This window comes from Ranitomeya variabilis, chromosome 2, assembly GCF_051348905.1.
Source record: "Ranitomeya variabilis isolate aRanVar5 chromosome 2, aRanVar5.hap1, whole genome shotgun sequence".
Taxonomy (NCBI): Eukaryota; Metazoa; Chordata; class Amphibia; order Anura; family Dendrobatidae; genus Ranitomeya; species Ranitomeya variabilis.
Window position 1 is genome coordinate 253,360,930 of NC_135233.1, and position 12,301 is coordinate 253,373,230.

General features: G+C 47.0%; 1 protein-coding gene across 3 annotated transcripts in view; it reads left to right on the forward strand.

Annotated features, from left to right (window-relative positions):
• The window catches only part of RALGDS (ral guanine nucleotide dissociation stimulator), a 129,925-nt gene that overhangs the window by 29,897 nt on the left and 87,727 nt on the right, over positions 1 to 12,301 (forward strand). For 2 of the 3 annotated variants that reach the window (XM_077284662.1, XM_077284664.1), the window contains exon 5: positions 828 to 1,272. In XM_077284662.1, the coding sequence (XP_077140777.1) occupies positions 1,252 to 1,272 (21 nt within the window). In that variant the 5' untranslated portion in view covers positions 828 to 1,251. Of the gene's footprint in view, positions 1 to 261; positions 1,273 to 12,301 lie in introns of those variants that run through there. The other variant, XM_077284666.1, reaches the window with a different exon arrangement.

The following is a 12,301-nucleotide window of genomic DNA, read 5'->3' on the forward strand; positions in this document are numbered from 1 at the left end:
CGCCACAAGGCACCCAGAATCTTATACCTCGTTGTTGTCATCAGCACATCTTATCGCTTCTTATTAATATTATTAAAGGTGACTCGGTGGTAGATCTCAGGGGACTCAGGGCAAGATCCCCCCTTGTATTGTACATATGGGAGGTAGGGTTAATACCTTAAATGGCTGGTTTATTGAAGAAGCAGGAGGTGGAGGGGGAGAAGGGACATTTAATACAGGCAGTTAAATGGGGCACTCCCTTGTGCCTGCCCTTCCCACACTGTCACACCAGCTGCCCTGCTATAAACCATTATTTCCTCTTATGAGTTCCCACTTGCTCAGGATTGATACATTGTATCCAGGGATGTAAATCTGATTTTGTGAATCGTTACATTGTATCCAGGAATGTAAATGGGAATATTTCTCCCCGAAAATCTGCTTGTGTCTCTCAGCATTTGCAGTGTGTGGTTGTTCTGCCATCATTGGTTGCTAGAAGACGCTCTCTTTCTCCCTTCCCTCCTCCCTTTTCTCTCTTTCTCTCACTCTTCTCCTCTCCTCCCTGCTTCCATGGCCTTTGTAGCTGCCGAGCAATGTGCTTCTATATGACCAGGAGATCGGCATTCCTTCCCTGTCACAAGTGGAGAGCAGGTCATCTTCAGGAAGACCCTCTGTCTTGTCAGCACCTCCTTCTCTTCTGCTCCTTGAGAAGATCGCACAGGTCATTCTTCCTCAATAAGAAACATTGATTGCATGGAACTACCCCCTGTCTCTTCTGTCAAGACCCCTCCTAACTCCCTAAGGTGAGGCAAGGACAGCAATCTCAGACCACTAACCTCTTCCCTTTCTAGAAGCTCAATGGATTTCTAGACCAGAATGAAGATGCTGAGTAGCCCCTGATGTTTCACCGTACCAGCGGCGCCGGATTCAGGATGCAATCTCCTGTACCTTTACATTTCTGCTCTCTCCCACAAGAGTCTTCTTTTTCTTTTTTTGTTTTGCCCCCATTGGTTGGTTGATGATATGGTTCCCGAGACCAGGAGTACTACAGACACCTGCTCCACTCCAAGACGTGGAGGCCTCCAATGCTTGTAGGATTGATTGACTCTCCAGCACAGCATGGGTCTTTGGTTGACAGGACAGTAATCCGTGCAGCCTATCTTGGGACCGTGACCTTCCTGGGGTGGGGGGCAGCTTACCCTGAGGAGCCCTCTGACCACCTCAGATCTTGTAAGGATTTCATGACCACGGAGGGAGGATGACCGACCACATGTAATGATGATGCTGGATCTTCAGGTAGGTGCATTGTATTATATGCTGTATTCTATGCATTTATTTTGCAGACATTATTTTTTGTGAAAACATAGGAGTAGAGCGCTCAGCCTGGAAGTTTTCTATCGTTTGGAAATGTGAATGTTCGTTCCTAATTCTCCCGATATGGGAATAGGATTTATGGGTGGAAATTGGCAACAATGCAATATGTGGTATGTTTTTATAAACCATGGCTGGTGATGTCATCACTGGTGAGTAATATCTTCATCCTTAAAGTGGAACTCCATAGAAAACATTTCTTTTTTTTTTAATAGTTCTTCTGCTTGTTTAAAAGCAGCTATTTTTTTTTACCGAAGATTGACTCATTTGTCTTGGGGGAGTTCCAGGGTGGTCATCCATTATTATTGGTGTTGACTTGCGCACCTCCGCTGCAAAAACATCAGTCATTGCTGGATCATGGATTTCCAGAATGGACTTTTCCTTTTTAATGTGCAAACTGCTTTAAATAATCAAAATGTACTTATTTAATTAAAGACTAATATTTAAAGGGATTCTCCAGGATTTTTTTCTAATTGGCACCACAGGTTGTGCTGCAGCTCGGCCTCAATCACTTTATTGAAGCTGGGCTGTATTACTGGATATTTTTCTAATTATGGCTTTTAACACGAGTCATATGTAGAAATGGTAAGTTTCGATGTCAGCTCTGGATGGCATCTTTATAGTCAGGGTATTGGAGGTGTCTATTATCATCTAATTGAAGCCTTGGCCTTCTCCGTCCTGATGGGGGCGCAATGCTCCTGTGCCTGGTTGTATAATTTATAAGATCTTTGTAATATATAATTTAATTGATGGGGGGGGGGGGTGACACCAGGAATAATGGATGTCAAGGATAAATCAGGATTCCCTGGCAGGAGTCAGAGGTTCTACAGATAATTTGGGCTGAGACTAGCCGCTAACCCCAGCTGTGTGCAGTGTTACCGGCAGACATGGCAAGTCTGGAGCCGCTGGCCGGGATCAAATGCCCGCTGGTCAGCCCTAGCGTTGCTCTGCCAGGTTGTAGCTGTATTGGCAGAATAGAAATGAACTGTCTGCGAGGGGCTATTCCTATCTCACGCCGGGCCTGGCTCCGCTCATTAATAATAAATTATGGCCAGCTGGACAGTATGGCCGCATTGTGTGCGGAGAGCCGGAGGCCACTGCTGAGGATAAATGAAACCACACTGAAGGCCATAAGGAGATATCCAAGTAGTGATGTCACCAGACAGATACTCCGTGTATGAGGCCACCATATGCAGGGATGCCGTTTTGATGATGTCACTGCAATCAGTAAAGGCAATTGATTTCGCTTTCATACTTATAGTGACACCATCAATCTCCTCCATTTTTAGTGATATCCTCAGTATGCTTCTCCACTTAGTGTGACCTGCTCACACTGCCTCTAAGCTTATAATCATGTCATCACACTTCATTCCTGCTCAAAATTATACCATTAAACTGTTTACATGCTTTTGATGATGTCATCAATCCGTTCCATGCTTGGAATGATGTCACCTCACTGCTTATGTTATCAAACTGTTTTCCTGTAAGTGACATCATTGCACTGCCTAAAGCAGCATCTTCACACTCCTGCCCTGCTGGTAATGATGTCATCAGACTCCTGCCCTGCTGGTAATGATGTCATCAGACTCCTGCCCTGCTGGTAATGATGTCATCAGACTCCTGCCCTGCTGGTAATGATGTCATCAGAATCCTGCCCCGCTGGTAATGATGTCCTCAGACTCCTGCCCCGCTGGTAATGATGTCCTCAGACTCCTGTCCCTCTGGTAATGATGTCCTCAGACTCCTGTCCCTCTGGTAATGATGTCATCAGACTCCTGTCCCTCTGGTAATGATGTCATCAGACTCCTGTCCCTCTGGTAATGATGTCATCAGACTCCTGTCCCTCTGGTAATGATGTCATCAGACTCCTGTCCCTCTGGTAATGATGTCATCAGACTCCTGCCCGCTGGTAATGATGTCATCAGACTCCTGCCCCACTGATAATGATGTTCTCAGACTCCTGCCCCGCTGGTAATGATGTCATCAGACTCCTGCCTTGCATGTGATATAATTTTTTTGCATTTGCCTGAGCCTGGGATGCAATTCTCTAGAAATGGTCAGAAAGCTGATGGGGCCTGGTGTCTACAGAGGGTTTGCTGCAGTGTATCCTGTATTGGCAATCCTCTGTGAGCTGTATTCATTCATTATAGCAATTAGAACAGCAGTGGTTTGATGTATTCGGCCCATAGGGGTCTTCCACCTAGCAACTGACCCCCATGATGTGTTTTAGGCTCTGTCAGGGATGAGAACCTTATTTTTTGTGTCCTGTTCCGGATGCGGCTCCTGGTGTCCCCTGCAGGGGGCGGTGGAGGCCTGTGTGCGCTGACACTGGAGTTGTATTTGGCAGCAGAGGACAATTAGTGCTGGGTTTTCTTGCTTCCGTTAATTACCGATGAGATCAGCTCTGCTCGATGCTGGAGCTGGCGTCTGGGCTTTATGTTCTGCTAGTAACAAGCTTAATGGCACCTGCCAGTGTGATAATGTGCCATGACTCAGGGGCATTATGGGAACAACATGAGGAATTCCTGAAAGTACCAAATGCATCCCATATACAGGAAGATCACGTCTGGGCACCGTCAGCACACCCTGCCCCAGTTTTACATCCGTGGAGTCCATTGCTCCTCTACTAGGTCATGTGGGGCTCTCCAGCACTGTGGAACTATAACTTCCAGCATGGCTGTACTGGACAAGACACATTCCACATCATGAAGTATTACTGACTTCATTATAAAATAATCCACGGGGCTGAGTCCTGCTGAGCTGTGTACCTAATTCTATCCTGTGTGATACTGCCTGCTGAGCCGTGTATCTAATCCTGTCCTGTGTGATACTGACTGCTGAGCCGTGTATCTAATCCTATCCTGTGTGATACTGTCTGCTGAGCTGTGTATCTAATCCTATCCTGTGTGATACTGTCTGCTGAGCCCTGTATCTAATCCTATCCCGTGTGATCCTGCCTGCTGAGCTGTGTATCTAATCCTTTCCTGTGTGATACTGACAGCTGAGCCGTTTATCTAATCCTATCCTGTGTTATAATGCCTACTGAGATGTGTATCTACCCCTATCCTGTGTGATACTGTCTGCTGAGCCATGTATCTAATCCTATCCTGTGTGATACTGTCTGCTGAGCCATGTATCTAATCCTTTCCTGTGTGATCCTACCTGCTGAGCCATGTATCTAAAGGTACCGTCACACTAAACGATATCGCTAGCGATCCGTGACGTTGCAGCGTCCTGGATAGCGATATCGTTGAGTTTGACAGGCAGCAGCGATCAGGATCCTGCTGTGATATCGCTGGTCGTTGATTAAAGTTCAGAACTTTATTTGGTCGTCAGATTGCCGTGTATCGTTGTGTTTGACAGCAAAACCAACGATACCAGCGATGTTTTACAATGGTAACCAGGGTAAATATCGGGTTACTAAGCGCAGGGCTGTGCTTAATAACCCGATGTTTACCCTGATTACCAGTGTAAAATGTAAAAAAACAAACAGTACATACTCACCTTCGCGTCCCCCGCCGTCCGCTTCCTGCACTGACTGAGCGCCGGCCGTAAAGTGAAAGCACAGCACAGCGGTGACGTCACCGCTCTGCTGTTAGGGCCGGCACTCAGTCAGTGCAGGAAGCGGACGCCGGGGGACGCGAAGGTGAGTATGTACTGTTTGTTTTTTTACATTTTACACTGGTAATCAGGGTAAACATCGGGTTACTAAGAGCGGCCCTGCGCTTAGCAACCCGATGTTTACCCTGGTTACCCAGGGACCTCGGCATCGTTAGTCGCTGGAGAGCGGTCTGTGTGACAGCTCTCCAGCGACCAAACAGCGACGCTGCAGCGATCGGCATCATTGTCTGTATCGCTGCAGCGTCGCTTAGTGTGACGGTACCTTAGTCATATCCTGTGTGATCCTGCCTACTGAGCCATTTATCTAATCATATCCTGTGTGATCCTGCCTGCTGAGCTGTGTATCTAATCCTATCCTGTGTGACACTGCCTGCTGAGCCGTGTATCTAATCCTGTCCTGTGTGATCCTGCCTGCTGAGCCATGTATCTAATCCTATCATGTGTAATACTGTCTGCTGAGCGAACGTACCTATGTCTCCAGTGTGTGAGTTTGAATCTATTGTTGCTGGTTTTTCCCCTTTTATACTAATGTGTCCACAAGGTGGCGCTGTGGTCTCATGAGCGCTCTCTGGTCAGTATCTGCACACACTGCTTGTCCCTGTGTATCAGGCCAGCAGCGCCCCCTCAGGACACTGATCACATACTGCACTCTGACAGTAGCACAGGTTTTTTAATAATAGTCTTACCGGTCCCCAGCACTTTGCTGTCCTTACATGTGGCCACGTTGTCTGATGACCGAGCCGCTACGTCCATAGGCGGGAAGCAGAACCAGGCGACTAAGAAAAGACGGAATATAAGGCTACATGCACACGTTGCAAATTTAATGCATTTTTGTTGCATTTTTTTTCTGCACAGCTTTGAGACAAAACCTGATGCCAGCAAAGTCATTTGATGCAGAAAATAATCTGCAAGATGTCAGTTCTCTGCATTTTTGCACTGAGTTTTTCACCATTCGCTTCACTCAAATCAATCAAAAATGTGGCAAAAACGCACGATTTTGCAGTTGCATTTTTCCTGCCAATAGATGCTGAAATTTTACTCAGCGTGTGCACATAGCCTAATAATTAACAAGTCGACAGATGAGGACGATGCTGACAATCTTGTGTCTTTGTGTCAGCAATGCAACATCGTTTGCATTTCTTATAAGTCCTTCTGCAGAATCTGAACTTTGCTGATTACTGTTCTGTATTGTGACTAATTTGTCAGTAAAAGTTGTGAAAGTTTCCATTGTTAGACCGCTCAAGGAGCTATTGGTGCTAAATTTATACTGAGGCGCCCACTCATCCTGCCGCCTCCTGGATAATCCAATAACTATGTCCCCACGGAAGCCTCTTCGCTGAATATTGGGTCAGAACGTGCAGTGAATGTGCTTTATCACTGCAGGCTTGTGATTACATTGCACCTGTACATTAGAAGGAGAAAGATTGTGTGCTTGAGGAAGGGACTCGTGGTCCAGACTTGTTGAGGAAGGAACCTCAGCACCACAAAAGAAAATGAGACTGTAGGTCTTGCTCCAGTGATAGTTTATTTTGATCTGGCAAGGAGTCAAGAACAGACCTGGTCCAACGTTTCGACCGGGAGCGGTCTTTGTCAAGGACATCTGTTGCGGAAAATCAGGAAATGCAGCAGGAAAGTCAGGAATCAGGAAACGCGACTGGCAGAGTATAAGACCTGCTTGCCCACTTTCCTGATTCCAGCTCCACACAGGTCCTCCTTGACATGAAAGACCTCTTACGATTTACGTTATTGCTTTACTAGATTTCTGCCTGCCTGCACCCGCAACAGATGTCCTTGACAATGACAGCTCCCAGTCGAAACGTTAGACCATGTCTGTTTTTGACTCCTTGCCAGAGCAAAATAACCATCACTTTAGCAAGACCTACAGTCTAATTTTCTTTTGTGGTGCTAAGGTTCCTTCCTCTACATTGTACCTGTAGTAATGCTGAGACTTGTAGTTGAACAGAATTCATTGCCCACTTCTTACAAGCTGCTTCTCCACCCTCTCCATGTATACTGAACCCATTTAGCTGCTTCTTAAAGTTCATGAAGAGGGGAGATGTGGAGGAGAGAAGAGCAGATTGAGAAGCAGAAAGACTGACTATGCTGCTGCTTTCTAGTGAGTGTTTTAACTCGCACCCTGCACCGGATTCATAGCTACACTGCTTAGGACTGATGCATAATGTCTTCCATGCTGCTGCTTTTAGTGTTTTATTTGACCGCATAGATGGATTGAGAAAAATACTGACTTGAAAGCTGCAGAACTATGGAGGACATTATACAGCAATACTGAGGAGTGTTGGTATGAATTCAGTTCTGCGGTGAGCTAAAATACTTACTTGAAAGCATAGACAGAATGCAGACTGTTATACAGCAGTGTATACAGCACTGAGGTGAGATAAAACACTTACTAGAAGGCCGCAGAAGCATCATGCACGGCATTAGAACTTTTTAGCAGTGTAGATGTTCAAATGGCTACACATCCAGATCCAGTAATGATGTGTAATTTACTTCTTTGTCCTGGTAAATATTTCTCTTCTCACAGTGCTGGATTCACATTAACGTTGCTCAGTACTGGTGTATAATGTCTTCCATAGTTCTGGTAGTTTGTATTAAATATTTATCTCACTAGAGTTGGATTAACATCCACACTGCTTAGTACAGCTATGTTTTGTCCTTTGTGCTGGTGTTTTGTAATAAGTGTTTTATCTTACCCCTTGAGCTGGATTCATATCTACATTGCTCAATACAACTGTATAATGTAAAACACATTTCTCCTCTTTATGATTGTTTTAGCCTACCCAGAGCAGGATTCACCTTTATACTGCTCAGTACTGTTGTGATTTGTGCTCCGTGTTGCCGGTTTGTGGTGTTTTATCTCAGTCTAGTGCTAGATTCATGTTTTGACTGCTCAGTATGACTGTATAATTTCCTCATTGCTTCTGCTTCCTAGTAATTGTTTTAATTAAACCTAGAGTTGAATTCACCGTAACACTGCTCAGTGCTCCTAAATAATTTAATTCTGCTGCTTTCAAGTGTCTCCAAAGCTGTCCTTGCTTATTTGGCACCTAAAGGGTGCTGCTTGCATGTTCTATATATGGAATTTCTGATTCCTAAACCTGAGATTTCCTTCAGATTAGCACATTCCGTCCATTGTCTGGGACAAGGATATCTTGGCACTCACTGCTCTCGAGTACCGGAAGAGGGGAAGAGTTTACGCCTATAATGTCTGCTGTTATATGGTGATTGTGACATCACTCCCCTGTGATGATGAGGCATTATATTGTCAGCTCTGTGGGTGCAGTGGTGACTGCACAGTATAGTAATATTGCGGCTCTGGTCAGCAGGCAGTAAAGGGATCTAAACGAGTAAATTTCTCGCTTTGCAGTTTCCGATTACCAGAGCGGCACAGAATCCTGCTTGCTCCAGAGAAACTAGGTCAGATGTTGGCATCATAGCCGGACTGCCACCGGATCTATCAGCTGGGTGTCTGACATAGGGGGCTCGTTAGTGAGAGAAGGGGGTGGCAATCTGACACTTTGGAGGCAAACTGATATTTTACAGGATATAATGAGAAATTGCTTATAGGGAAACTCCATCCTCACTAATATCCCTGAGAGGTGATAACATCAGATTCCGAGCCTGAGCATCCTCAGATGTTTCCCTCTCGCATGGCACCTGCAATGAGGACCCTTGACAGTCAATGACACTTAAGATGAGTGGGCTCAGAGGCGGGGTGTGGATGCCTAGAGTGGTAGGGATGTTTTTGACCTGCGGGAGTAAGGTTAGCCGATGTTCCTGGTCATGCCCTCCTCTTATAGTGTTTGGCTTTAGTCATCAGATTCTGCACCGATTTCTGCAGATGTTATGATGACGTGTGAGCTAAGCTTCAGGCGGGATATTCAGGCCTACTGTACATATAGTATCACAGCGGCATAGTGTAAGAATAGATGGGTGGGAGTGCTGCTGGGACTGGACTTATCCTCTTCCCTGGTCACAAGACCACGACCAGGAGGGCCCTTACGCTAGAGATAAGTGAGCGTATTTAAATTCGGTCCGATTCTCATCCAGAAAAGTGGGATTGTTTTTTCTCACTTGCTGTACTTGTAAAATCATGTGTTTTTTTTTTTTATTCTGCAGCTATTATTCTTTTACAGTTTCCTGTGTTACCGAATTGTAATGTATCCGTAGATCTGATGGCATACTGATGGTCCGTCTAGCAGCTGATTTTTTTTCTCGCACCCATCCGATTTCGTAGTGAAATCGTAGCATTCTGTGATTTTTTTTCTTACGCCGAATACAGCAGAGAAAATAAATGCAGATCTGCACCGCCGCACTGAGTGAGATTGTCCAGAGTGCACTGCCTTTTCTATCGGAGTGCACTCGTCCGAGTAAGGCTATGTCTCCACGTTCAGGATGGGCGGCGGTATCGCCGCAGCGGCGAAGCCGCTCGGCGCTAAGCCCCGCCCCCTTTCTGGGACGCGATCATGCCGGATGTGTTAACTCTTCACATCCGGGATGATCGCTCGCTCCCATAGGGCCCTGTGATATGCCTTGCGGGGACGCTGCGTCCCCGCAAGGTGTACGGACATGCTGCGATCTGAAAAGACGCGCAGCATGTCCGGAGTCGCAGGGCCGCCGCGTGCGGGTTTCCACGCATAGTGGAGACGGGATTTCATAAAATCCCCTCCACTATGCTGGAACATCTGGACGCTGCTTGTTTGACGCTGCAGCTCTGCGCAGCGTCAAAAAAGCAGCGTTTCCTGACCGTGAAAACATACCCTTAGGCTACGTTCACATTTGCGGTCAGCGCCGCAGCGTCGGGCGCCGCAGCGGCGCCGCATGCGTCATGCGCCCCTATATTTAACATGGGGGCGCATGGACATGCGTTGTGCTGCGTTTAGCGCCGCATGGCCGCAAGCGTTGGACGCAAGAAACGCATCAAGTTGCATTTTTTTTGCGTCCAACTTGCGGCCAAAAACGACGCATGCGGCGCAAAACGCAGCGTTTTAGCGTGCGTTTTGCCGCGTTTTCGTTTGCGTTGTGCGCTGCGGCGCCGACGCTGCGGCGCACAACGCAAATGTGAACGTAGCCTTATAGAGTGGCTGTTTGTGCACGCGCTCTGCCATACTAGTGAAAGTCTGTGGCCTGGACCAGGGGAGCTGCTCCCCGCACTGCCAGACTAGCCGCTCATTGCTTGGACCCCTGGAGACTTGCGCCCCCTTTATTCTCTGGCAGTCAGAAGTTTAATGGATGGGCAGAATGCACAGGTGTCAAGAAATACGTGTGCGGCACTGAGCTGCATCCAACTTCTTGTAGCTAAGGTCTTGCAGGCAGGAAAGAACAGGGGACACATCCCTCTTTGGCTACGTTCACATTTGCGGTCAGCGCCGCAGCGTCGGGCGCCGCAGCGGCGCCGCATGCGTCATGCGCCCCTATATTTAACATGGGGGCGCATGGACATGCGTTGTGCTGCGTTTTGCGCCGCATGGCCGCAAGCGTTGGACGCAAGAAACGCTTCAAGTTGCATTTTTTTTGCGTCCAACTTGCGGCCAAAAAGGACGCATGCGGCGCAAAACGCAGCGTTTTAGCGTGCGTTTTGCCGCGTTTTCGTTTGCGTTGTGCGCTGCGGCGCCGACGCTGCGGCGCACAACGCAAATGTGAACGTAGCCTTTCTGCTGGTCTGTGACGGTCCCAAAGTCCATGTTTCTGAAGATAAGAAATTTGCAGAGCGCAGATATCTTCATCAGGGCCATAGACTCCTAATGGTGCATGCATAGCAGCCTCTCGATTTACCTCCTCCTTCTGATCTTGTGTATAAGGGGACAGAAGACCCTCCTTCTGCCATAGTCTATGGCATTGAAAATACAAAGATGGCTGAGTGTAGCCATTTTCTGGCCAGGGGCGATCACGACTCGGCGGGACCCTCTGATCTGCTAGTTATCACCTCTCCACTGGGTAGGATGCAATATGCCTTTAAGAACCATTGCAATTTGTGACACTTACAAAAAGTTATGGAAATCTTTTTATTTTTATTTTAATTAGTCCTGACCGCTCTAGCTTAGGGCCATCAGAAGCAGTAGCGTTCCCTAAACTTTGGCTTTACAACTTTTGGAAAGTTACAGCTCCCAGCATGCGATGATCGCCTGTAGCAGGCCTGGAAGGATGAGAGTTGTAGTTTTGCAACAGGGTGGAGCAGCTCCTCTCTACAGGGCCTCGGTCACATGACAGGTGCACTTTAATGATTGCAAAGAGGAATTACCCCTTTAAGTCATTGTCTAGTTTTCTTATTGGGGAGGAGGGAGAGAGAAAAGGGTTAAACCATCTGTAGCACAGAGTAAAATGTATGAGGTCAGACATCCATAAAGCTGCAGCTGACACAATGTATCCCAGCCCTGAGATAACAGCTTCCTCCAGTCCCTGTGGATGGCAGTAATGCACCATTCCTTCAGTCAGTTTATCTGTTGTCCTCCTTCCCTCCATCTGTAAAGAGTAAAAAAAAGGGGTGAAAACAGCAGAATTCACAGTTCACACTCCATGTTGTATACTCAGGAACTCCCCCCTTTCTGATCCCTCTGGATGGGACCTTCCTGTTATTGTCAGGCAGGAAGTATAGTGAATAGGTCAGAGCCAAGTGTGTGAGAGGGGGGAGGAAGGGATGTGCCGTCCATTCCTTTCTGAAGACAAGATAAGGGTGGTTTATGTGCAGGAACCAGCCAAAATAATCCGGGTCCTTAGTATACAGAAAGAAGGACTGTGCCAGCAGAATTTCTTTTTAGGAACTGGTTCTGACCCTGCACCAACTTCCTGCAGTGCCGACCCCAGCGGGCGGTCAGGACCAATCTACCTATAGATGACAACATCTCAATAGGATGATGTGGGGGCCCCAGCTAAGTTCAGATCAGGAGTCATTAAGACAGTTTTACAGGGGAAGTCAGACTAGAGTCTGTGATGATACCATTATGGCCCCGATTCATGTGGCCTGGAATTATATAATAAATGTGTCACAGCGCTGCCATGCGACTGTCGCTGGGAACATTTCTGGGCTGATCTGGGCCACTATTGTGGCACAAGCTATAATGAATTTGATGAGGAGCTTTCGTCAGGCCCGATCCTGCCCCAGCACCAATCACTTGGCAAAGCTGGAAGAGATTGCCGTAATAATACAGAAGGCATTTTTCTTTCTTTTTTTTTTTTTTTTGAGGGGTAAACATTTAAAGTAACTTTATGCCAGAATTCTGACAAAGTTCTCCATGAATCGGGGCCAATATACCCCATTCTGTTAGGCTACGATCATACCTCAGAGCCTCTGATTAGCCTGTGGGGTCCTTCTGGT